At 43.6% G+C, this 27425-nt stretch overlaps 1 protein-coding gene across 2 annotated transcripts in view; it reads right to left on the bottom strand.

The window, feature by feature from the left end:
• The window catches only part of KIAA2012 (KIAA2012 ortholog), a 128863-nt gene that overhangs the window by 66524 nt on the left and 34914 nt on the right, over nt 1–27425 (bottom strand). Inside the window, exons 8-13 of one of the 2 annotated variants that reach the window (XM_053597487.1) lie at nt 25115–25286; nt 22005–22157; nt 18440–18619; nt 14983–15093; nt 8219–8270; nt 2247–2254 (exon numbers count right to left, since the gene is read on the bottom strand). In XM_053597487.1, coding sequence (XP_053453462.1) covers nt 2247–2254; nt 8219–8270; nt 14983–15093; nt 18440–18619; nt 22005–22157; nt 25115–25286 — 676 coding nt within the window. The remainder of the gene's footprint in view (nt 1–2246; nt 2255–8218; nt 8271–14982; nt 15094–18439; nt 18620–22004; nt 22158–25114; nt 25287–27425) is intronic. The other variant, XM_053597488.1, reaches the window with a different exon arrangement.

Here is a 27425-nt window from a genome sequence, read left to right as displayed (position 1 = left end):
TATATTAATTGAGCAGTAGATCCGGCTACTTGGGAAGGACATATCCTGAGAACTTCAAGAACCCTTAGATTTGTGAATGCCCCTTATATATACCATATCCCCAAGAAAACTTAAGTAGAATTGAGAAAACAGGAGACGTTAATCAGATTCTAAATGAGTCTACAAATAAAGGGTTAGAGCAGTGGTTCTCAGCCTTTGTAATGCCGCAATATATTTTCATTGTTAAAAAGGGGTCGCGACCCACAGGTTGAGAACTGCTGGGTTAGAGTGATTAATTAAACTTTTTGGCAGAGAATTATCAAATTGTTAGGTGACTTCGGTTTCTCCTACTTCCATCACTAGTCCCTGTGGTTGCAGTCATAGTTGGCCTTCTTTTATGGCATATATGTATATATATATATATTTATATGTGCATATATATATATATCTTTACAATTAATATTCTTCTATTTAAAAAGTAACGAAGCAAGAGCTGTTCCAGATGTTACAATGACCACAAAGACCACAAAAGCCACAATACTGAGATGTGGGTGCTGAGAGGCTGGTTAGGTTCACTCACTAGCTTAGTGATGGTCTCCTGTTTCCCAAATGTCTATGATTTGACTTAATTCCTCTGCAAAAGGACAAATGGTATGTGTTCCTGACTTTTGATGTCATTTCAAATAGTAGAATCTGACTTTCAAGTCCCAAAACACCCGAAGTCCACCATTGACACAATCTTTTAGCATCCTATTCTTTTTGTGTGAAAATATTCATTAAAGCCAAATGACCAAAAAGAAAACAAAAAGTTGTAAAATCTCTATGGGTGATTCCAATAAATAGATATTTTAAGTGGCTTTTTGAACTCCATTCAAGGGAGTATCAGGTGTTTTCCAAGTAATGTTATATCTGTTTCCTCAACAACAAATGGGGAATATTAAGCATAAAAAGATTTAAGAATTTTTTGCTAAGGTAACAAAAAAGGTTCTAAGTCCTGAAAGAGGCACTCTATGTATGGGCAATCACTGGAATGCATTTTCCTGCACAGACTATGTTCTGCATGGTTATTAGGCTCCCAAGTCAACTTGAAGAAAGAAAATCTGTTTAACTCATATGGTGGCTGAACTCTTTCACTCATCAAATACTATGAAACACAGACAATTAAGTGTGTGTTAGCAGCATTCTAGCAGGTACTAGGGGTGCTAGTGGGTCCCTGCCTTAAATAGCTTGCATTCTAATGAAGAGAAACGTCTAGTAGGTAGACGATACTGTGAGAGAGATGTGGAGGGGGCAAGAGTGCCTGCAATGTTTGTGTGTGTGACGAAGGGGACCTGTTACCCAGTCTTCAGGCCTGGGGGAGGGCAAAGAGTGGGGAGTGGGAGGAGAGAGCAGGAAAGCCACCCAGAGGGAGGTCAGCTTGAGAACTACATTGGTAACTGAAGATTAGTCGGAGTTAACCAGGACAATGGGTAAAAGTCAGGGATAACAGAAAGTAGAATGGTAGCTGCCAGGGGATAGGAAAGGGGAGAAGGGGGAATTGTTTAAAGAGTATAAAGTTTCAGTTTTGCAAGATGAAAAGAGTTCTGGAGATTGGTTGCATAACAATGTGAATATACTTAATACTACTGAACTGTATACTTGAAATGGTTCAGATGGCAAATGTAATGTTATGTGTATTTTACAACAGTGAAGAAAACTTTGGATAGGAGGAGATGAGAAATTGTGCTCCAGGCAGAGGGAACGATATGTTCTAAAGCTTGGAAATAAGAAAGATTTGCCTTAGTCCAAAGTCTTTTAGTTACTAGGAATAGAAAGGAGAAGGAATAAAAGTTTTCTTTCCCTTTTCTGGATCTAGAACTCACCAAATGACCTTTCTGTAACAGGTCATTTGCCTCGGGCACTCCATCATTTCCCTTTCTGTACTTTTCTTCTTCTTGAGAAGTCCCCTCTTCTCAAAAAAGCTGATGTTCTTCTGTTCATCTAAGCCCTCAGGGGTACCCCACCAATCAGGCATGTTTCAATCCTAAAAACTCTATTACTTCCAAATTACTCACCTCTTTTTCCACCCCTGTGAGAATTTTTAGTCCCTCAGAGTGGCTATTCTTGGCTAGGTTGCAAAAAGACAGTTATCTGATTAAATAAACTTGTACTGGAGTATGACAAACTATTAGCTTCTTGGAAGCATCAGTATATTTTAAAAGGATATTTCTTATCCAAAGTAAATCTTTTATAGGTGAGATTTTAGTAGAATGAAGTGAAATTGTAACATTTTAGGCTATATTTGAAAGAATATTTTTGTCTGGGGAGCTACCCTATTAATAGGACTAACTTGTTCGAAAATTAGTCTCAAGAGTTTGGTTTTCCCAAACTGTTACTTTTTCCCGTGTCTCCTTTTCTCCCTATAATATCTCTAAAAGTTGCAAATAATTTTCAGCATTACCCACAGAGGTGTGTCTGGTGCTGAGTAAGAAGAATTGGAGGGAGAAACGGGTATTCAACAGAAGCCCTGTGGTTGTGTGGGTCATTACTAAGCCAAGGATTTCCTAAACTCTCATATATTGTCAGGTAGAAACAAGCTTATTTAGATCGACATCACTACTAATCACGCATAGTGGTAAAAATGCAAGTTCCCAGGTCTCCCATTCTAGCCTCACCACATTGTGTGACCTTAGGCAAGTCATTTAACCTTTCTGAGCCACAACATCCTAGATGAATAGTGAAGATATTAAGATTTATCTCATATCATTGCTGTGGAAATGAAATGAAATAATGAATGTAAAGCACTCAGTACAATGCTTGACTTCTCAGAGATATATAGCAATAATAGTTGTCATCACCACCACCATCTTCATTATCATCATCATCTGCACTGGAGGGCTCCTATGCGTGTATACAAGCTACTCTGGCCCAGTTCTAATTAACGCGTGAGAATGAGCAGAACTGACACTGAAACTCTTCCCACCATAGTCAGGATGTCTGCCTAGGGGAGATGGCAAGGGAGCAGACTCCCAGGGATTTCTCCGTTCTCAGATTTTGAGATTGGCAAGGACATGATTGTGCCTCTTCTCCTTTATTTGCAATCTCTGGCAAACACAGAGATTCCCTCCGCCCAGCTCTGGCTCTAGCCCTCAATATGTGGCTCTGCTTCCTGTTTCTACAGCAGCTTCTTCATGAAGGATTCATTGCTGCCTGCCCCAAAATAAGCAGCAAGGAAGACCACACACGTTTCCCCATTAATCAAAGACTATTTTTAGGAGAGGGAGAAAGTCTCTAGGTAATCATCCTTCCCTCCTGGTCTGAAGTAAAAGCAGCCATGTCTGTGGGTGGAGGATGAGCTACAAAGTCAGCTTACACTGCCAGTGTTTGCAGATGTCTCTTCAAGGGGAACTGAAATATAAAAGGAACCTTGGAAGAGGCAGAACAGGCCGCAGTCTTCCATTTAAAATACTAACCTGAAGCCAGAACCTGGTGGTTCATGCCTATAATCCTAACACTCTGAGAGGCTGAAGTGGGTGGATTGCCTGAGCTCAGGAGTTCAAGACCAGCCTGAGCAAGAGTGAGACCCCATCTCTAAAAATAGCCAACCATTGTGAGGGCGCCTATAGTCCCAGCTAGTCAGGAGGCTGAGGCAAAAGGATCACTTACGCCCAAGAGTTTGAGGTTGCTGTGAGCTGTGATACTATGGCACTCTACCAGTACTCACCTGGGCTAGGGTGCTGTGGCATCATCTTAGCTCACTGCAACCTCAAACTCTTTAGCTCAAGGAATCCTCGTGCCTCAGCCTCCTGAACAGCTGGGACTAGAGGCCCATGGCATCTCACCCACCACACCTGGCTATTTTTCTTTTTAGTAGAGATGGGGTCTCATTTTTTATCAGACTGGTTTCGACCTCCTGACCTCAAGGGATCTTCCCACCTTGGTCACCCAGAGGATTATGGGCATGCGCCGTGGAGCCCAGCCAGAAAATAATGTTTTTATCCAAAACGTTTAAAGGTGAAATCTTGCAGGGCCCATGATGCTAAAAGTTCTGAGAGGAGAACTTTTGACGGAGCAAGAAGCAGTTAATGTTAGATAGCCGCGAGGAGATGCCCAGATTTGAACAGCAGCTGTGCCGCAGTGCACACCGCCCTGGGGCTGACAGACAAGCATGAGGAACTCCTCCCCAGTGTAGCACAAATACGAGGGTTAGACCAGGGCAGACAGGAGGGATTCTAGCCGATCTGATTCCAGCCATGACAGACAGGCTTTTTCACAGCTCCTATTGAATATTTTTTTGCAATTTGTTAGTGTCACCTGGGTTGAGAATTATTTTCCTACCTGTTCTTGTCAGTCAAAAAAAAAAACTAGTTAAAACAATGCTGTTTGATGGCTGATGAGAATTAGAATGAGAGACCCAAAAAAGACAGTTAAGGGAGGGATAATATTATAGATAGCAAAGAAGTCAGTTGGTGGGACCTAAATGCAGGAAGACCAGTATTTGTTTTGGTTTGGTTTTGAGACAGGATCTCTCTCTGTCACTGGAGCTAGACTGCAAGTGGCATCATTATAGCTCACTATAGCCTCAAGCCATCCTCCTGCCTCAGCCTCGGGCACACACTTCTGGGTCTGGCTAACATTTGTATTTTTTTTTATAGAGATGAGATCTTGCTATATTGCTCAGGTTGGTCTTGAACTCTTGGCTTTAGTGATTCTCTTGTCTCAGGCTCCCAGAGTGCTCAGGTTACAGGCATGAGCCACCTTGCCCAGCTAGAAGAAATGTTTCAAAAGGAAATTTTGTGTGTGTGTGTGTGTGTGAGAGAGAGAGAGAGAGAGAGAGAGAGAGAGAGATGTACAGTATATCAAGGAGATAGCAATAGACAAGAAAAATCACAGGGAATCCTAGAAAATTCAAGCTGGAAAAGATTCAGAGATCTAGTCTAACTATGCACTGAATTAATTTCCAAATAGTTCTATTTATTTACTTATTTCTCTTCATTGTCTCATTATCCATAACAAATAGACTAGAGAGGTTGCCAGAAAAGGATGTTTGGGTTTTATTATTTGCTAAACCACGGTGGGGCTTGGAAAAGCCTGCCTCTCGGTGCCCTTCCATAGCTGCATGCACACCAGCGGCCACGTGGGTGCCAGTAACTTGGGCTGAGCAGGCAGCTTGGGATTCTGAGAACCAACACTGGAGAGAGAGAAAGCCATAATTAGTGTTAATTGTTGACCCTACAGTTCAAGAATAGATGCTCTGGAGAATGGGAAATGAGAACAAACATTAATTATTGAGTAGGGACCTTGGAGACAGACACTCTGGATTAAAAGGAGAGAGATAAATTGCATAATGAATGTTAATTTTCCCTCAAAGAATTGAGTGGTCGGTGGTTGAAAGCAAAAAGAGGCTAACGCAGTCATGAAAGAGAAACCTCAGTGTGTGTCGGGCGAGAGGGTCTGGAGGGTTACACAAACACTTTCCATCACAGCTACATCTTGCCCTTTGCCTCCTAGCTCTCTAGAACGGCCTATCAGGGTTTTCCTTAGAACTCATTATTTACTGCAAGTTGTCTGCTTGGAAGTGCAACCATTTCCCCTGCAGCACATAAGGCAGAAAACAGCCACCCTGCATTACTGACAAGCTGAGAGGCACGTGATTCTGGGGTCTGTTTTCTGTGAGTGGGGGTGGGAGTTTGACTCAGAATGAGAGAAGACACCAGAGCTATGGCCCTATATAAATTGTTGTGGGAACCACATGGGCTCCGGGGTCTTAATTGTTATTTTATCTTAATTATAATTCATGAGACACACATGCACCCCCTCCCCCAACAATGAAATCTTAACTGAAAGTAAAAGCAGAATACAGATAATTTGAACAGAAGATCAGAGATAAGAATTGTAGCCAGTTTTGTAAAGAGACACTACCAACAGGCTTGTCGCTGATGCTCAGATTTCAGAGTGCTGGTTGAGATCCCAGGTCAGCCAGAGGCCCTGGGGATCTTCGCTATTTGGCACGGTCTGCCCATTTCTGGTAAGGCCCTCATCAGGTGCTGTCTGGATGATTTTGCAGAAGCCTGTGCTCCCTGCCTTTTCTTTTGCCTGCTCCTTCACATTGGCACACACACAGGGTTGCATGACATCCCTCCTCAAACATCTGTGATTCCTCATTCCAAAAGCAGCGTTTCTGCTCTCTCCTGGCTCACAAGGCCCCATGAAGTCCCTCCTTGGTCCATTCGCACTGGGTGGCTTCTTATTTCCCACATGTCCTCTTCTTCCTCTTTGTCTTTGTTCATGTGGGTCCCTCAGCTGGTCTGCGCACCCCTCATCCATCCACTTTTTCTAATTTCTCAAAGGTCAGTGCCCATGGAGATCCTTAGTAAGAGCTCTTCCCCACCCCCTAGGCTACAATTAATCACTCCTTCCTTGAACGCCCCTGCATTGCATTCCCAGGCCTCTGTTGCAGCACTCATTTCATCCTGCCTTCTGATAGTGTTGGTTGCTTGTGACTCTGTTCTCCATGTGAACTGTGAGGTCCATGAGGGCAGTAGCCTCAATGCCCAGTGTGGGTTCAGGGGAAGTGTGTTGAGGAGAGTGGGGCATCTTGGGACAGAGAGGCCTGAGAATGAAGCCCAGCTCTGCCTTTACCAGGTAAGTAAACTCCCTGTTTTCCAATTTCCTCACTGATGATATATGAATGAAAATACTCACTTCCTAGGATTATTGGGATGATGGAACAAAATGATCTATGTAACAAGGTGCCTGAGAGTGTTCACTCTTGTTATTAACAACCTTCCAGGTCCCTTGTACATGGCAGCTGTTCAGTACATCAAAGGAGTCAAACACACAGGTAAACAGGTCTTTTTCTTTTAGGTCCATGCTATTTCCTATTGGAATTTTACTTAATACTTCACAAGATGGAGTACAAGCAAGATCTGATTTGATTTTTACAAAGCGATGTGGAGTAAGTTGGAAGATACTATTGTAGTTACATCCTGTTAAGGCACAAGGTAAGCTGCTATAAAAAAGAAATCCAAAAAGATAAACATTTATTCTCTTTCTTATAAGAGTCCAGAGGAAGGTGAGCAGATCAAGGTGGCTCTGCTCTATGAAGTTCTCTGGGCACTTTGGTTCCTTATGTCTTATTGTTTCAGCACCCTAAGGGTATTGTTCTCTTTCACATGGTTGAAGCTATTTCATTGCCACGACCAAGTCCAAGGGGAAAGAGGAGGGTGAGGGCAATAGTTTCCTTTTAAGGAAATGACTTGGAAGTTGCACATACTACTTCCATCCACATTTCATTAGTCGAAACTTAGTTGCATGGTCATACATAGCTGCAAGGGAAGCTGGGAAATATAGTCTCTTGCTATGCAGCCATGTGTTCAGCTGAAATTCAGGGTGGGGGATTCTATTAAGAAAATGAGCGGTGGCACCTGTGGCTCAAAGGGGTAGGGCGCCAGCCCCATATGCTGGAGGTGGCGGGTTCAAACCCAGCCATGGCCAAAAACTGCAAAAAAAAAAAAAAAAAAAAGAAAATGAGTAATGCAAGAATGGATATGGGGAACAATTAAAGTCTCTGCTACTCACAACTGGCAGTCAATATTTATGGGCAATGCTCTGGCAATACCAACTGTGTGTTCTCTGGGGTATTTAGTAGTAGATGAGGAAATTTAACGCTAGAGAGGAAAGAAGAAAAAGAGTAAAAGAGATAAAGGAAGTGAAGGGGTGCCTGATAAAGCCTAGGTGGTAAGAATGAGCAGAAAAGAAGTTGCAATCATTATGGCCAGGTGGTCAGGTGAGGCATCACAATGTAGGGGAGATTTCAACTGGTCCTTGAAGCCTGGAAACATGGATAAGAGGGACTAGATGCAGGTAGTGGGAAGAACTTTGTCTTAACTGAGTATAGGAAGATCTGGATTTGAACCTTGGATTTGCCATGTAAGAGTTGTGTGACCTTGAGTAAATCATATATCTCTGGACTTCATTTTCCTTATTCATGAGATGAAAGTATTTTCAAAAAGGTCTCGTAGTTCTAGTGGCCCTGAATAACTCCAATCCCTACCTCCAGGAGGGGAAGAATTAAATGGGCTGTGGAGAATTTGGGAATCAGACCATTGCCATTTCAACTGGGTAGCTCTGCTTTTATCTCCTTTAATCTATCGCTATCCTCAGCAAATCTGTTTTGAGGAAATGCTTCCCTTGCTTAAATACTGTTGAAGGTGACACCTAAGTTCTCTCCTGACTTGAGGATTCTCCGAAACAGAACAAGTGCAAGGGTGTGTGTGTGTGTGTGTGTGTGGAATTCACAGCTTCATAGGCTCTGTTAAAAAAAAGATACAAGTGCCACTGACTGCAAAAAATAAAGATGAATTAATATTCTTTAGCATTTCAAGCTACTACTTTTGATATTTTTCTTCTTTGGAAGCCATAAAGTAGTGATGATGCTACCTTTTCAGCCACATATGAAGTTGGAGAGTCTTTGTGTTTCCAGGAATCATAAGAGGTTTTTGTCAAAGGAAAAGAAGGAGAGTCCCTCATGTGTTTTAGTAGCTTTCTGCTGGTAGATATCAGGACACCTTCCAGGATGGGCTGTGAGGCCTTGCTGGTTTTACTAAGGTGAGACTCACTAAGGTGAGTCTGGGGTAAACAAAGCTCTCATAGCCTACCCCTGTGCAACCACTCAAGTATATAGTACCTATAATTTCTTTTTTTTTTTGAGACAGAGCCTCAAGCTGTTGCCCTGGGTAGAGTGCCGTGGCATTACAGCTCATAGCAACCTCCAACTCCTGGGCTCAAGCGATTCTCTTGCCTTAGCCTCCCAGTAGTTGGGACTACAGGCGCTCTCCACAATGCCCGGCTATTTTTTGGTTGCAGCCGTCATTGTCGTTTGGTGGGCCCGGGCTGGATTCGAACCCGCCAGCTCAGGTGTATGTGGCTGGTGCCTTAGCTGCTTGAGCCACAGGTGCCAAGCCCCTATAATTTAAGAAGAGTTTATCCATCAGGGTTCAGTGCCAAATGGAAACCACCCAGGTATTTTAAGAAGAAACAGTTACTGTAGAGAATTTGGCACTGACAAAGTTCGTAGCAGCTGCCTCTTGGAATGCTCTGTCTTCATAAGCTCAGTCCAGCATAAGTAGCCCAAAGCTTTGAAGCATCTGTCCTACTTCTGTCCTCTAAATATCATGCAAGAACATCTGATAGGCAGAATATAATTTTGCATCCAGCCCTCTAGCTGCAAAGATTATCTCAGAAATGTAGTTTTTAGCCTTCTAGCCTCTGCGGTCCAACAAAACCCACTGGAAGGAAATGCTGAATACCCAGAGACATATCCAGCCACATTTTCCTTTATTCAAACATTTGACCTGAGATCTTCAGAACTGGTAATACCTGCCAATATTATTTCTTATGGGTTATTAACAAGCACTGATTGGGCACAACCTAAATTATTACCACATCAGCCTTACTTCCTCTGTTTCTTCCCACCCAGAGAAGGATGGATTGTTGACCTTGTGGTTTGAAATTGATGTTTGTAAATGAAAATAAGAACAATCACAAATTACTGAATAGCTAAGATCCTGTTTCAGGATTTACACAGTAGAACTTCCCCAGAAAGACAGTCTCCTTGGGGAAGGGGCATATTTAGAAACATACAGTGTTAGTTCTGTATGAAATCATTAGATTAGTTAGAAATCATTTCCCAGAGAGCAGCCTGAGCAAGAACGAGACCCCATCTCTAAAAAACAGCAGGGCATTATGATGGGCTCCTGTAGTCAAAGCTACTTGGGAGGCTGAGGCAAGAGGATTGCTTGAGCCCAAGAGTTTGAGGTTGCTGTGAGCTATTATGTCATGACACTCTACCCAGAGTGACAAAGTGAGACTGTCTCCAAAGAAAAAAAAGAAGAAATCATTTCCCAAGTGTCTTCCAAAAACTGTTTAGATCCATGTGCTGTTTTACTAAACCAAAAGTATTCAGCAGTCAAATAAGTTTGGATAACAGTGAATATTCCCATCTCAAAGAACCATGATTCACATTAGCATATTAGAGGCTCTGGAAAGTTCTACAGTGGGGAATCTGCTTAGCTTTAGCCCACTGGTTTCCAAATGTGTTGACTTCATAGCCTTTCCTTTTTAATTAAATGACTGTCAACCTTCTGAACAACTGGCCTTCTATGGGACATATGCTGAGAGGACTGGATATAATAACAACTCCTCTTTTTCCACATGGGGAAACTGAGGTCTAAAGCAGTGAGGTTTTTTGCCCATGATCCCAGAAATCATGGGTAATAGAGCTGAGAATAAACCCAGAGTGTTTTCTTTTTCCTCACCTGGCCTCATTGAAAGCAATTCTCCTTCTCTAAATCTCTAGGCAACATCACTAAGGTAGCAGCTACAAGGAGATAGGCTATTCAATGAAAATCATACTTTGTCAGATATCCTGCCAGTGTGGAAGGATTCTTTTACTGGTGGGGCCCTCTAACCAAATTATTAGAAATAACAAATTGGGAGAACAAAGAGAAAGTCAACTACTTAGCATATGTTTGCCCCCAAATAATCAGTGTTTTGAGATTAGCTGGGATATATATTTTTTTTTTTTTGAGACAGAGTCTCAACTTTGTCACCCTTGGTAGAGTACCATGGTGTCATAGCTCACAGCAACCTCAAATTCTTGGGCTCAAGTGATCCTCTTGTCTCAGCCTCCCATGTAGCTGGGACTACAGGAGTCTACCACAAAACCTGGCTATTTTTTTAGAGATGAGGTCTCACTCTTGCTCAGGCTAGTCTTGAACCTGTGAGCTCAAGCAATCCACTTGTCTCAGCCTCCAGAGCCCCGTTTCTTTTTTTTTTTTTTTTTTGTAGAGACAGAGTTTCACTGTACCGCCCTTGGGTAGAGTGCCATGGCGTCACACGGCTCACAGCAACCTCTAACTCTTGGGCTTACGCGATTCTCTTGCCTCAGCCTCCCGAGCAGCTGGGACTACAGGCGCCCGCCACAACGCCCGGCTATTCTTTTGTTGCAGTTTGGCCGGGGCTGGGTTTGAACCCGCCACCCTCGGCATATGGGGCTGGCACCCTAATCACTGAGCCACAGGCACCGCCCAGAGCCCCGTTTCTTTTTTTTTTTTTTTTTTTTTTTTATTTTTGGCCAGGGCTGGGCTTGAACCCGCCACCTCCAGCATATGGGACCGGCGCCCTACCCGTTGAGCCACAGGCGCCGCCCGAGAGCCCCGTTTCTTATAGGTGCAAGCCACTGAGCCCCGTTTCTTAGCTGGGATATTCTTGGACCCTTCATCTTTCTCACCCTTACCAAATCACAGACCATCAGAAAATGACACCAGGGTATTAGTTATCTATTACTGCAAAATCCATTACCCCCAAACCTAGTGACTGAAAACATAATACTCTTTGTTATGTGGCTTAGGTATGTGGTCCTGGTGCAGTCCCCATGTGGTCACAGTCACAAAGTCAGCCAGCGATGCAGTTATCTATTTTGTTTTTTTGGCTGGGGTTAGGTTTGAACCCGCCACCTCCGGCATATGGGACCGGCGCTCTACTCCTTGAGCCACAGGCGCCACCTGGATGCAGTTATCTGAAGACTTAACTGAGACTGGAGAGTCTCCTCTCAAGGCAACTCACTCACAAGCCTGGAAAATTCATTCAGGTGGCTGGCGGGAGGCTTCAGTTCCTTGCCATGTGGGTTGCTTGCTATCAGGCTGCCTGAGTGGCCTCATGACACACATGGTGGTTGTTTTCCCCAGAGTGAGGGGGAGAGGGAGAGAGAGAGAGAAGCCTTTTATGACCCAGTCTCAGAAGTCACACATCATCACTTCTGTCATAGTCTACACTCATTGGAAGTGAGCCACTATATACAGATCACATTCAGGGGGAGGAGAGTTAATTTCTCCCTTTTAATGGACAAGTAGCAATGAATTTGTGGACATATTTTAAAACTACCACACCAAGAAAGAGTTGCAAGGAGGAGGGAAGGATGCTAATTAAATGACAAAAGAAAACAAAAACACCCCCCATACACACAACCCCAAGACACATGTTGGGGGTAAAAATCCATTTAGGAGAAGAACAAATAACTATTTAGAAATTCTGAAAGAGACCTGAGTTCCAACCTGAGTCATTGCCATAGACATCCTTGAACTTCTTGCAAAACAAACTTCTGAATAAAAGAACTTCTGAGAGAAAGCTTCTACTGCTGGCACTGTGACTAGGGGAAAATATGAAGGATTTCAATCAAGAATAAGCAATTTGGAGAGTGTATCCAATGTTTTGACTTGTATCCTTCCAAGTTAACTTTTCCTGTCTTAAGCCTTTGAATTTTCTAAATGTTGCAATACTCCAACCCGACAAAAGGGTCAAATTCCAACTCTAGTCTTCAAATCTTTTTTTCTCTTTCTTCTAAAGGTTTATATTCATTTCTCTAGGCTGTCTGAAAGCAAGATAGCATGATCTAATTTCATAAGAATTTATTTCCAAATAGTTGTTGACAGTCTGAAAGTCTCAGAAAGATCAGACAGATCAAATTCCCTCCTTTACTCAAGAGTTTTTTCTTAATAAAAAAAGAACAAAACACAACTTTGATCCCCAAAGAACTTTCCTTTGTGGCACCTGGGGTATTCAGTCAATCAGCAACCATTTCTTGGTCATATAATAAAGATAAGAGGTTCTCTAGGACTCATATGTTGGGAGGTAAACAGAAAACAGACACAGATAAATAAATAAATCACATAAATGGGATTAGAGAGAGAAAAATGGGCTGAGACTACATCTAGGCAGTTGTATGCAATCAGGTGGATTTATTACGGAAAACATCCCAGAAAAGATGAACTTAAAGCTATTCTAAATATTTGGGGGGCAATTTGGGCAAACATTGGGAAAGAAAAGAATAAAGACTGAATGGGGCCATCAAAGAGATGAGAAAAGTGTGGGGTGGAATATAGTGGGGGATGAGATTGGGAGTGGAGGGTGGAAATGGTGATCAACATGGATCTGAACAAACTGAGCTATAAAGAATTTGGTGTGGTTGGAGCAATTCCTTTGCAATAGGAAAAATTTTTTTTAGCATATTGCTTCTCGTATCAAACCTAATCACCTCCCCCTAAAGCAAAACCCCCTTTTCTATTAATAGAGATGCTTAGAAAGATAGACCTTTTCTGTGGTCCCTTCTAGGGAGATGTGGGTTTAAGATCCTTCCCCACCTTCCAGTGCACCATCTTATCACCAATCAAGACTGAAAGTCAACCAACTGTCTATGGAGGAAAGGCCAGAGTGATTCAATCATTTATTCAACACACACAGTGAATGAATACCTTTAAGTTTGAGAGGCAAGTAGGATTAAATATATTGTCTATGGGACTGGGAAAGATGGCAGGCAAGTCTTCAGTATAATTTTCATCTTTCTCTCTCATGGAGAAATTTTTAAAAGATTTTTCAACAGACACTTCTGTGATTGTGCTATGCATGTGTCAGGGTCCATGCCCTATGCCAGGGACTGGGATGACTGAAGCATCGTATTGACAGTGGTGACAACAAACTTAGAGCCTAAATATTTCCTTTTCTGCTTCTGGCTTTTGCTTTGTCAAAAGGGGAACTATTTCTTGGGCCAGGTGTGGTGGCTCAGGCCCGTAATCCCAGCACTCTGGGAGGCCAAGTCCCGTGGATTGCTTGAGCTCAGGAATTCGAGACCAGGCTGAGCAAGAGGGATACCCCATCTCTACTAAAAATAGAAAAACCAGCTAGGCATGTAGGGGGCTCAGCTACTCAGGAGTCTGAGGCAAGAGGAATTCTGAACCCCAAGAATTTGAGGTTGCTGTAATAATGCCACATAGATGCCACAGTACTCTACTGGGACAACAAAGTAAAACTTTTTTTCTGTCTTAAAAAAAAAAAAAGAAAAGAACTATAACTATTTCCTCTCGAACAGAGTGGACAAATGTGCAGCAGGTGAACAGAATCAGATTTGCTTTCCAGTTGTTGTACCAGCTGTGTCATGCTAGCAATGGCCTCCAGCTGTCCAACTCTTCCTACCAATTGGAACCAAGATATTTTTATGCTCATATCATTGCAAAAAACCAAGTGGTGGTGTGAAAGTTCTTGATACTGTGTTTGGAACCAAACACATTCTACTTTCTGCAAATCCATATACTAGGTGACTACTTCAATATCAACTGACACAACATGTAAAATGCAGCAATAGTCCAGGAGTTTCCCAGTGCAGGAGTTGATACTTTATTTTGATTGAGGAACCTTGGATATAGGAAGGATGAGGGACTGACCGAAAGTCACGTGGCAGGCAACATAGAGGACAGGCCAGAGCTCTTCCAATCTCTTTGCTCTGAATCTTCGCTCTTTTTATTAAGCTAGTTGTGACATAACCCACCCAGATGAGTACAGCTTTTATTCTCCCTCCTCCAGGGCCCTCCTGGCTGTAAAATTCATGCATGTACATCATGATGGTTTCTGCGTGGTTGATGCTCACCACCCTCTGACTTCATTTCTTTTTTCCTTTGCAAAATGGCTATCGCCCAGAGCCAGCATCTCTTTTCCAAAAAGTTAACATGCCAGAAGGGTTTTTTGGAAACTGCCTTGCTATCTGTCAGGAGCCAGATGATTCACAGCAATGAACCAATGCACATAACAAGGATACCTGATTGGATTACCAATTAGCCACCTCCACCTCTGGAGGGTGGTTGGAAAGAACAGAAAAGGCAGTGTTTAGTTTGGGCAGATACCAAAAGGGCTTTATCATTCTCCTCAAGGCATCATCATGGCACATTAGACCTCTTCCAAGCCATTCCACTGGAACTTCTCTCTCCAGCGGCTCCAGCAAGAGTAAACTTGTTATGCAAACATTGGGTTATTGTGTCTGAGCGACAGAAGCGCCTCTGTGTCAGTGAGAGAGGAGAAACCGGCTGACTTGCATCTGTTTTTAATGATGCCTCTGCTGCTGGGAAATTTTGGAAGCTGCAGGTAAAATTTCCCCCTTTGAAAACAAGGCTGCCTTGGAATGTGTTATCTTACCTTCACTTGATGAAAGCGCCTCAGTTTGGGTAGGCCCTGGGAGGGACAGGCAGACCTTCTCTCCATCTGGACCCAGCAGGTCGTGTTGCTGTGTGGGATCTCTGGAATCTTCTTGAAAATAAGCATGAGCATAGGCTGAACCTGCATCATGTTCCCCCCAGCCCTGTATCCCCCCGGCACAAGGATATAGAAGGCTGTGTGCTCAGGTCCTCACCAGAGCATAGGGTAAGCCCTGCTCCTGGGAGTCAGCAAAGCAGGGCCATTTTTAAGCTCTGTCCTCTGGGGTCAACGTAGGATGAATGGGGGGACTGCCACTATATTACGCCTTTCTGCAAGTCTGGGCACTTCAAAGGCAGGGCTGGGCTGGTAGGGGCACCTTGTGTGAAGGAAAGCACACCCCTTCCTCCAGACATTGCAGCCCAGGCCCTACTGATTGTGCTTCTGTGCTCCTTCTCTGCAGTCCTCAGCATGTTCACCCACGCAGCCTGTGGACCATGCTGGGGCGGCTCAGGTCAGGCAGGAGACTTAGAAAGTTTGTGGCATAATCTTATTACGATCAAGTCATTTTTCCCCTATTCTACTTGCACACTCAACTCAGAACACTTCTGTGACTAGATGTGTGGGGTTTCCCCTACACCAAGCAATTCTCCAGCAGATACCAAGTGAGTGCCCTGGAATTCAGTTCATTCATTTCAATTCTGACACTTTCTTTTGGGGGTTAAGGGCTCAGTCCCTCAAGACTGCCCCGCACTTCAGATGCCAGGTTGTGACCTGTACTTCTCACTGACTGGCTGTAAATTGGGGTCCCATAACCCCTCTTTAGGTTTGATAATTTGCTAGAATGGCTCACAGAACTAAGGGAAATACTTATTGACATTTGCTGGTTTAATATAAGGATACGGATGAAGAGCAAGATGAAGAGATGAACAGGGCAAGGGGTGTGTGTGCCCAGGGCTCCCATGCTCTCTCTGGGCAAGAAACATTCCCAGCACCTACACCTTCAGCAACCCAGAAGCTCATCAACTCTTGTTCAAGATGGTTTCCAGTGGCCTCCTCCCTTTTCTTGGAGGTTGGGGAATGGGGCTGAAAATTCCAACCCTCTAACCCTCTAATCACTTGGTCTTTCTGGTGACTGGCCCCATCCAGAGGCTACCTAGGATGTCACTCTACGTCACCTCATTAGCATAATAAACTCATATGTTATCCAAGGGGCTGATCATGAATAACAAGACACTGCTGTCACTCAGGAAGTTCCTAGAGTTTTAGTTCTGTAATTTGAACCAGAGACAAAGATCACATATATTTCACATTATACCTTTTGCGTGTCCAAGACAAAGGGGCCAGGAATAGGGCAAGCCACCAGCGACAGTAGATGCTAAGTAGTATACACAAACACACATACACACACTGAGGCGTGACACACATACAAATACACAGAGGTGCACACATGTATACACACGTGCATGTATATTCTCACACGGTAGGCACACACATGCACAATCACACATGTATGCACACAGGTATGCACATCACACATGAACAATGACACACATGTCAGCACACTACTTACAGGACGTGCATATATAATGTACAACGGCACACTCATATGCAGTGTGCATGCATGCACATAAGCACACATACACATTCGCATGGACATACAAGTACACACATACACCCCCACACTCAGAGACCAATGTGCTCTTACACACACATTCACTTAAGTCCCCCCCTCCACCCAACATACACATTTGAGGCGTTAGGCTGCCTTGTGTCACAGCCATGGTCTTGGCTTTCTATTCTATCAGATTTTCCCTTTGTGAGAGTTCTTAGAGTGGGTGTGCATGTCTGTTCAGTGTGACTTGTCCTGGTCCACGCAACCTCCTGATGCTGACGTGTCAGTATGTCAACTTTGGTTCACTTGTATCAAAATTCAAAGAGCATCAGTGCTGCACAAGTATAAGGGGGAGGAGGTTGTGAAAGAGAGATTCCCTCCTGTGATGGGTTCTAAGTGGAAACAATATTTTTAGGGAGAGAGAAGAAGAGAGAGTTTGGGGGTGGGAGAGAGAAGGAAATGTGATTTTTTACCATCTCAGCCTGAAACAGAGAAGTTGCAAACTCAGATTGGAGTTATTGATCTATGTATTTAATCTATGTTTATAAGAATTCAACTATACGTACTTTGAGGAGAGAAAGTGGGGTGAAGGAGAGAGAGGACAGAAAGAGAGATTGATTTAACGCTGAGGCATTTTGTTCCTGAGTGAGCAGGAAATGAAAAATGTGATATCTGTTGCCTTTTTTTTTTTGACAGAGTCTCACTATGTCGCCCTTGGTAGAGTGCCATGGTGTCACAGCTCAACTGTTGGGCTCAAGCAATTCTCTTGCCTCAGCCTCTCGAGTAGCTGAGGTGGACTACAGGCGCCCACCACAACACCCAGCTATTTTTAGAGACAGGGTCTCACTATAGCTCTGGTTGGTCTCGAACTCATGAGCTCAGGTGATCCACCTGCCTTGGCCTCCCAGAGTGCTGGGATTATAGGCGTGAGCCACCACATCCGGCCTTCTGTTGCCTTGTTGATAGCTCTCATTTCCCATGTGCCTCTCAGAGGGTGGGTTTCTCTTAGCCCTGAATATGATTCTGCTGCTAACAGAAATACCTCTTTCTTTGCACAGTCTGTCCCCAAACACATGCCATCTTCTTCATGTGGTGTGCAGCCACAGAAAGCAGCCCAAGGCTCCAATGAAGGAGGAATAGCTGCTTGGACTTCACTGTCTTGAAAACAGTCTGTCCGTCTCCAGCATCTGTCCCTGGGGATTTTCAGGGGTGAACTGGATTCTAAGCAATTTTTGCTTGATGAACTACCTTTCGATCGAAGCTCCCATGGGAGCCACGAGTGCACTGTCCTTGCACCATTGCTCTTGTCTAAGCATCCTAGTCCCCTCCTCGACTGTCAGCTCCTTAAGGATAAGAACTGGAAGTGACGCTGTCACAGAGGGCAGGGCCTTGCCCTGCCTCACCCTTCAGTAGAAATCTAGGGTCCTTCCCTCTCTAAGACTAGGCCTCCAGCTCTTCTCTAGGCTGGAGGGTGACTCTTCCCTGGGGACTCTTCCTGTTGGCTGAGTCATCAGGCTCCCTTGCCCCCGAGAGGTGTGGCGTGTGCCTAGGAAGTGCAGTGGCGGGTCTCCCCATTTGTCATCACACACAGCTTGTCAGGAGCTTTTGGAAAGCACAAAACAGCTTGGCAGCGCATGTTGGTGCAGCAAACCCTTAAAACATGTCCTGGCCCTTTAGGAATATGTGGTGAACATTGACCCAGGGACATCATCGGAAACACTGCCGATTTCTCCTTTTCAATGGGATGCCTTTCAGAAAACTCACATCATGGCTGTTACACAGCTCTGGACATAAACCACAGACAAGCCAATGAGGGGAACATCCATGCCCCCCAGGAGCGATTACCTTGTCCTGCTGGTGGTGCCCTCCCAGGCAATCTCGTGTTCAGGGGATCTGGAGAGCTGCTGTGGCCTGATGTCCTGGGGCCCCTGTCCAGGTCCCCCTGGCTCTCTGGACTTTTTCTTCCTTTAATCGGGGGTAGAAGACCCAGTGGTGGGGCCACATTCTGGAGTGGGGCAGCATCACCTTCAAAAGCAAAAGGAGAAAAAGCGTGAGTGAGAAAACTTCTGAATCAGAGGGGAAGAGACCAAACCTGTTTTTAACTTACTTAATGCTTCTTGGTTTTTAGGATGGCTTATTCCACTCATTCTCAAGCTTGTCCCTCTTTGTCACTCCTGCTAAGGAGAAGGGACCAGATTTCTCCTGTGGCAAATATGAAATCACTCTGGGCTAGAATAGTGACCCCTCATTTGGGCAATTGCCACAAACCAGGAGGAATTCGTAGTGGTTGTTTTTATTCTCATCTTATGGCTGAGATCTCGAGACAGAAGTAGGACAAGACAGTCCGAAAACTCCTTCCGCTCCCAGCCTGAAGGCTCTGACTAGGGAGATCCCAGATTTACAGCTCATGGGATTATTGGGCCCAGAGTTTTGACCATAAAGCAATTTTGCTCACATTCCCTCCTCAAGGTACATAAGCTAGAGAGGCACAACTTCCAGGTGGTGGTCAGAGGGTTGACGATTGGTATCAGATTGACAATAATGCTCCATGAAGCACATCCTACCCTCTTCCTCTCTCTGCTCTCTCTTCTCAACACTAGCAGGAACTGCTCTAGGAAGCCCGAAATCTAGGAATCTAAGCAACTGAGGCTGTGGCTTCATTCTTTCGGACACAGTGGTCTTTATTTCACATTCAACCCAACTGTGGCTATTTGGCTTTAAACTTGGCTTCGTGCACAATCTCAAAATATCATAGACTACTTAATTATTGCAAAAGGGTAAGATATCTTTACAATGCAGAAATTTGGCAGATATCACCTTTAACCAAATCACACAATTTAACCTATAATGGAACAAACTTATTTTGTGGCCCTTGGTGTGATGTGCTGAGGACACATCGCCCTGTGATATTCCAGCCAAAAATGTTTGATCTAAATCTCATTATGATGAAACAGACATCCAAATTAAAGATAATTCTGCAAAACAATTAACCTATCTTCTTCAAAAACTGTCCATGTCCTGAAGAACAATACTGGAGAAGTTGTCTAGTTTGAAAGATTGTAAAGGGATGTGACAACTAAATGCAATGGATGATTCTGATTGGAAAAAAAGTTAGAAGGAACATTATTGGTATAATTAGAGAAATTTGAGTATGGATTATGAATTAGAAAATAGTCTTACACCAATGTTAACATTTTTTTTCTTTTTTCTTTTTTTGAGACAGGGTCTTGCTCTGTCACTTAGGCTGGGGTGCGAAGGCGTGATGATAGTTCATTGTAACCTTGCAGTCCTGGGCTCAAACTATCCTCCTGGCTCGGCTTCCTGAGTAGCTAGGACTACTTGGCTAATTTTTAATTTTTTTTTTTTTGTAGAGACAGGGCCTCTCTGTGTTGCCCAGGCTGGTTTTGAACTAACTTCAAGTGACCCTCCCACCTCGGCCTTCTAAAGTGCTAGGATCACAGGTGTTAGCCACCGTGCCTGGCACCCATGTTAACTTTCTTGAGTGTGATAATTGTATTGGGGCCAGGAGGGAGAATATTCTGGTTCTTAGGAGACATGTACTATAAGGGATACAATGTACACTGTCTACAACTGACTCTTAGATGGTTCAGCAATAAAAATAATATACGTATGTGTGCACATGCATCTATGCCTTCATTTCTGTGATATTACAGGTGAAATAATTTAGGGCTAAGTGAGTAAATAGGTATGTACACATCTGTGGTAAGGGGACAGTCCTACTTACTAACTTTGAATACCCTTGCACCAGAGGCCCCTGAGTGAGAAAGACTGCCGTGAAAAACTTGCCTCTTTGGGTCTCTTTATGCATCTCCTACCAGGCTGGGTCACATACTGAACTGAGTTACACCAAGGTATCAAGGGCTTCTTGAGCCAGTTTCTTCCTGGCAGGATGGCAGAGGATGGACAAGCTCTAGACTCAGTCCCTGGTAGACACAGCAGTTCAAAACAAGTGGAAGGCAGTGCAAGGTGAACAATGCCAAAGAGGAAATTCAGTGTGGTTATTTATCTCGCGGCTCTGCACCTGACATTGCAGCCACAGTCAGAAAGCTGCTTTCTTGTCTGTTTGTACACATAGTGACCCCCTGCCCATGGTTGGATTTTTTTTAAGACGAGACTTCATAGTCTTTAGGATAATTAACTCTCACTTAAAAGATAGACCAAATATTGGGCAGCGCCTGTGGCTCAGTGAGTAGGGCGCCAGCCCCATATGCCAAGGGTGGCGGGTTCAAACCCAGCCCCGGCCAAACTGCAACAAAAAAATAGCCGGGCTTTGTGGCGGGTGCCTGTAGTCCCAGCTACTCGGGAGGCCGAGGCAAGAGAATTGCATAAGCCCAAGAGTTAGAGGTTGCTGTGAGCCATGTGACGCCACGGCACTCTACCCGAGGGTCGTACAGTGAGACTCTGTCTCTACAAAAAAAAAAAAAAGATAGACCAAATAAGCTTCTGCCCCAATAATCAAAGGACATTCTCAAAACCGACATTTTTCAAGAACATCCTGACCTAGGTTCATTGTTTTGTTCATTCTGAAAGGCAGCGCTGCGTGATGGGCAAGAGCCTGGATTCTGGCACCAGAAGGCCTGAGCTCCAATCCCAGCGCAGCCACCTATGGTTGTGTGGCATTAACAAGTAACTTATCTCTCAGAGATTCAGTTTTCAGATGTGTGAAATGAAAATAGGACTGTTGTGAGGAGTACCTGCGATAACACATGTTAAAAACTAACATCAGCAACTGGCACAGAAGAGGAACTCTACACACGTTCACGGGCGTCCTTCTGATCTCTGACACCACCAGTCAGAAGGCACTTAACATTTGTGACACATTGTTGTCTTGCACATGCCTTTTGGAAAGGAGGTTCAATTTTTTTTTTTTCTTAATGAGGAGCTTTCTAAATATAGCCCATTGCTCCCAACCTACCTAATATATAAACATACACACTTACACGCACTCGTGTGTATAATTTCAAATGTCTATATGATGTTTTGAAAAATTGGAGGAAGACTTTTCCTGATATTATGGACCTTTTAATGGATAAACATTTATAAGCAGATTAGAAATGAAATTTCATTGTTTAAGAACATAGGATTAAGTATAGGGCATGCAGCAATGTTTTAGTAAGTCTGGTGCCATCTTACATCTGCAACTAGGAAATATTAGTAGAGGGGTGATTTAGTGAGTAAGCAATTCGTGAGCTAGATACTAAGTAAGTTTTATTTCAGCGCTTTGGTGAAGGCAGCTGCTGATGGAAAAAAAGCCATCTTCAAGTGGGGCTGGTGGTTAACTAACCGCCCTTCCAGCCTCCTTTGTCTTGGCTGAGGACCCTGGTGTGTCTTGCCTTGCTTCCCTTCATAGTGACATTCCTGAGAGATGTGGGAAGGGAGGAGGAGCTACCTTGAGATGAGAAGACATCCTTGTCCCTGCCTGTGTCCACTGGGAGATGCACCGTTAATTCCCGTGGTTTTTCTAAGGACGCGTGCTTCAGGGGAGGCCTCCACAGAGGCCTGGCCTCTTCTGTTTCTGGTTCTGACTCAGGGTGTGGAGCACCTAGGAGGTAAAGAGAAAGCCACATTATAGTAGATGTCTGCTGTTCTTTTGGGGGACCTACTCCTCTTCTGCTCTCACCATGTGGTTGGAGTGGGGCTGTGTTCCTTCCCTGATGCCAGGGATGTGCATGTCACTGAAGCCTGGCCTAGGAGTTCCTCATTGCCTTAGCCACAGCAACTGGTTCCAGGGTGGGCACATGACCCAGGCCTGGCCAATCAGATGATCTTTTTGCTCCTTTGCAAGAGTTTTGAAGAGGCATATCCTTTCGGTAGAGGTTGACAGGTAGGAGGTTAGCATGGTATTGTGGGAAAGCATCTTTATTACCATGTGGGAAGAGACCTTGCTTGAGGGAAAAAGCTAACAGAGCTGAGGGACTCAGCAAAGTTCTGCCCAGGTGTTATTTTCTGAGGCCTGGGTTTGGCTGGGTCTGGAGATAGCTGATCCTTGCATGAGCTAACATATTTGGTTTCTTTCCTAACATGTAAAAGAAGGAAGAATTCAATGAACTAACTTTCTTTGTACTTTATTCCTATTTTTCATGTGGTGGTATGTTGGCAACCTCAATACATCTGATAGCGTTAAGAATCTGGTTCACGGCTCTGCGCCTGTGGCTCAAGCAGCTAAGGCACCAGCCACATACACCTGAGCTGCCGGGTTCGAATCCAGCCTGCGTCTGCTAAACAACAATGATAGCTGCAACCAAAAAATAGCCAGGCATTGTGGTGGACGCCTATAGTCCCAACTACTTGGGAGGCAGATGCAGGAGAATCACTTGAGCCCAGGAGTTGGAGGTTGCTGTGAGCTGTGATGCCACAGAACTCTACGCAGGGTGACAGCTTGAGGCTCTGTCTCAAAAAAAAAAAAAAAAAAAATCTGGTTCACAATGACCTGGTGGTCTTTCTGATTTGCCTGTCAGGGTAGTCATGGAAAATAATCAAATTTACCCCGTTGTGAATAGTCTTGTCTCTGTGTATGTTAAGTATGTCTTTTTATTCTGATATCTTGACATCTGGGACCTGATTGTTCCAGGACTAGCCAATTCCTAGAGATAGTAAATGACCTCTTACCTGGGAGCACATCATCATACGCAAACCAATTACTCCAGAACTATTCTTCCCTTTATCAAACTCTTACTCGCCTGGGCCACTGTCCAACTGCCTTTATTACCCCAGACAACTCGGGACAGCCCCTATGTCCCAGAGTCCGCTGAATTATTCAAACTAGCCAATTCTGAACCTGCTTATTCTGCTTGCCCTGCCTCCAGCATTCTTTCTGCAAAAAGCACAAAGACTCTCACCCAGGTTCTTCCTCTTCTGCCTCCTGACTAACCCCGCTGCTTCCCTGAGTGGCATGCTCCCTCTTCTTGGGAACTGTGAGTAACAAACTATCTTTTTAGCACAATTGTCTCCTGATCTGCTGGCCATACCACATCTGAACAATAATAAGATTGACATTTTAAAACACCATGTTGGGTGGAGCCCGTAGTTCAGTGGGTAGGGAACTGGACTCATAAACCCAGGCTGGTGGGTTCAAACCCAGCCTGGGCAGCTAAAATGACAATGATAACTGTAACAAAAAAATAGCCGGGCATCGTGGTGGGCCCTATAGTCCCAGCTACTTGGGAGGCTGAGGAAAGAAAATCACTTAAGCCCAGGAGTTTGAGATTGCTGTAAGCTGTGATACCATGGCACTTTACCCAGGGTGACAGCTTGAGACTCTGTCTCAAAATAAATAAATAAATAAATAAAAATAAATAAAACACCATGTTTTTGACTGTGGGTGTGTTTCTAAAAAGAGCTTATTTTTTAAAAGAGTACTTTTTTTGAAACAGTGAAATCTGCGTATAGTGAAATGCACAGATCTTAAGTGTACAATTCAATGAGTTTTGACAAATGTATAATCTATACAACCAACCGAGATTTAGAACATTTTCATCACCACAGATAGTTCCTGTATGCCCACTTTCATTGATCTTTTAAGAGCAATAATTAGGCAGTCTTCTACATAGTAGGAACTCTGAACAGCTTTAGAACAAAAGGCTGCCTATATGATTTTCAGAAATCAAAACTTTCTAAGAAATCATTTGTAGTTTCTGCTCAAGTTTCTAGAAACTCAGAACGAGGATTCTGCTAAAATTGGAATCACTTTTGCCTCAGGTAGTCCAGAGAAGTCCTAGGAGCAAGAATGCGTCTTAGACAATGGTACTATAAAATGACTTAGGAAGGTCAGAAAGAATTTCTCTTTGTGACACAGTGTTAAAGGTCACTCAGAAGCATCTCCCAAAAAGCCTTCCCACGTTCCCCAGTTAGAGATGATTTCTCCCTTTTCCATATTCTTTCAGAACTTTGCTTAGAAGCACAAAATCTCTGCCTGGACAAAGATTGTAGCAGTCATCTGTTACATCATAACCTAATTCAAAATCAGAAAAAGACTCTTTGGACAAACTTTTATCTTTTTTTATAAAACAAAGATGCGAAGATCAAAGTATCCTTCTTTACCTTGGCTGCCAGGAAACTCAGCCAAATCTTGTGCTTACCTAGAGCAATAAATTCATCCCAGATGTCTGATAACATCTATTTCTACTCTTTTTAATCAGTTTTTTTTTTTAATTTCAATTTTAGTTGTGTTGCTTGATATTATTTCTTTATTCATAAGATGCCTGGAAATTCTTGTACTTTTATAATACCTGTGGTGCATTGGGACTAACTTAACGTGTATGCCTGCCTTCCTTTTTCTTTTACTGTGTAACAAAATGCACTGCCCAATGATGGCTTGATGAACATTTTAAAAATTAAATTGAATATAACCAGTAGAGATGTACTTCTGGATTTTATCCCCTTTTCCTTCCTAAAAAAATTCTCTGAAGGGGATAGCTGTGGGGAAGGTCAGCCACGACGTAAGAGTATACTAGATCAGCAGAACCCCCAATCCCAGTCCTCCATGCATACGGGACCTACCTCTTCCGCAGACTTTTTCTTTTGGGGGCTGTTGGGTGTGGAAATGAATCTCCACTGGGAAGATGGAGAGCTCTGTTGGGGGCTTTAAATTTGCTTTAAATTGGCTCCTTAGGGGGTTCAGAATTCTGGGTGGTTCTTCTGAGATAGAAGGTAATTTCAAAGCCTTTGGTGCCTGCAGAAAATTTAAAAACATAACCAACATGGCAGGTATCCAAGCCCTGTAGCCTGCAGGGAGCAAATGACACTGAATCTTATTGTATGTATCTCTTGCACCGGGAGCTGCTCAGGGAAGTAAAGCTAACCCAACTGGGAGCCGGGTATCTAACTTCAGTGATGCTGTTTGGTCTCTTGGAAGCTTAGCACATGCCCCTGTTTGTCCTGTGTCTGATTCCTCTGAGAATTATAAACGTAACACATTTAAGAGTCTTAGAATATACAGTCTTTTTTTCTTGCAGCTGGGGAAACTGAGCAGGGTTGAAATGGCATAATTGAGATCTCTATGTGCCTATAGGGAGAAATCTTGTCATATCTCGTTAAGGGAAAAAAGCAAGGTGCACAACATCCGACTGCAAGCTTTCAGGCAAGAGGGGGAAGAAAATAGGAATATGCGTTTGTGTTTGCTCACCTTAACTAACCTCCCTAAGACTCCATTTTCTCCTTCATAAAATAGGAGTAATACTCTCTACCTTATGAGGTTGCTGTGAGCTAATATGTAATTACAATAGTGTTTGAAACTAGAACGAGGTCTAAGTTATTTCTTTGAAAGTAGACTCTCCTTGCATTAGAATGTATCTACCTATTAGCATAAAATCTAAGTCCTGCAATATGAATATAACTGAAAAAAATCATTGTATGTCAGAATCAGCAGCTAATTTGGTCTAGTTTTTTTCTGTTCAAAAAAAGTATGTGTATACTATATATCTGAGACATACACTGGGGGTAGTAGTTAGAGCCTACTGATTGCAATTATTCAGAAGTTGCTGAAAATTTCTCCTTTGAATAAAAGTTCTTAACATATGAACTATGAAATATATACGTGTGCTGGGTTTCAGAGAGTTCAGTTTCACAGGAGGAAAAATAAAAATGCTAGGCCTGCTGTTTGTTCCTGGTCCAAAGGAAGCTGGGAAGACAGAAGCCCTTCTGCTGTCTCTTTTGGTGCTCGAAAAGAAAAAAAAATCAGAAACATACATAAGCATCCTATATATTCGGAGTTGATTGAGGAAGGAAATTCAACCAAATATATGCAGGGTGATATTTATACTTTTGAGATATTAAGAAAATGATTAACCAAACACACGCACATGGGATCTTTATGTTCTCAGAGACCTTCACTGTCCAGGTGCCGGCTGCCCACCCTCTTTTGAACACTGACCTTGTGCATTTTGGTTGACAAGGTTTGCATTGAGAAATCTATGTGGAAACTCAGAACGATTTGTGTGAGGTATGGCTGACAAGCCAAGATTTAGTTTCTTTACCCTAAATAAAAATTTATACAGAGTTTTAATGTAGTGAAAAGTGTTGCTTTCCTCTCCTCTGTTAAACCATGAGTGAGGAAAGGGACTGCTTTTCTCTGAGGCTGGCTCAGTTCTGGGCTGACCCAGGTGTGAGACCCAGGGCCTGTGGTGTGTCTGGCCAGCCAGGCCTGCTGCTTACTCTCGGTCCAAAGGAACCTGGGAAGGGCCCGGGAAGGGCCCAGGAAGGGCTCTGAGGTCCTTCTGGTGTGGATGGAAAGGCTTAGATCAACTCAGGCACAGGAAATCTGAAAATCGGCAGAAAATCTTTTGAATCAGCTGAACACAAATGCTCACACTGGCACCAGGAACACCTGGAGTGACTATGGATCCTTCAGGGCCACTGGGACAACACGAATCCTAGTAAGTAATTAACAATGCTGTAATCCCAGCTGGACACAACATGCTTTCCTAAAAGTCCATCATCTTGTCTTATCTTTCTATCAGCCCTGAGAAGTTGGCATAACTGTCTGTGCTCACAGATCAGGTCACTGTGGCTCAAAGGGTGTGAGCAACCTGCTCATGTTCACAACGTTGCTACAGGGCAGAACATTCTGGAGCTCCTCTTTGCTCCTGTTCATCACTGATGCCTTCACTTCACTGAAGGCCCACATAGAATTGCAAGACAGGACCAGGCATAGACATCTCTAAAGAAGAAGGTATACTCAACTTCTGGAGGGGACTGATACACTTGCAAATTTTACCTTATATTTTCAAAGGTGCTAGATCCTCAGTGGAAAGAGTGATAGCATATGCTTTAAGGTAGAATTGGGGCAGCCAAAATTCCTTGTACTTGACAA

Source organism: Nycticebus coucang, chromosome 7, assembly GCF_027406575.1.
Source record: "Nycticebus coucang isolate mNycCou1 chromosome 7, mNycCou1.pri, whole genome shotgun sequence".
In the NCBI taxonomy this organism is placed as follows: domain Eukaryota; kingdom Metazoa; phylum Chordata; class Mammalia; order Primates; family Lorisidae; genus Nycticebus; species Nycticebus coucang.
This window is presented reverse-complemented; position numbering and strand designations above follow the sequence as displayed.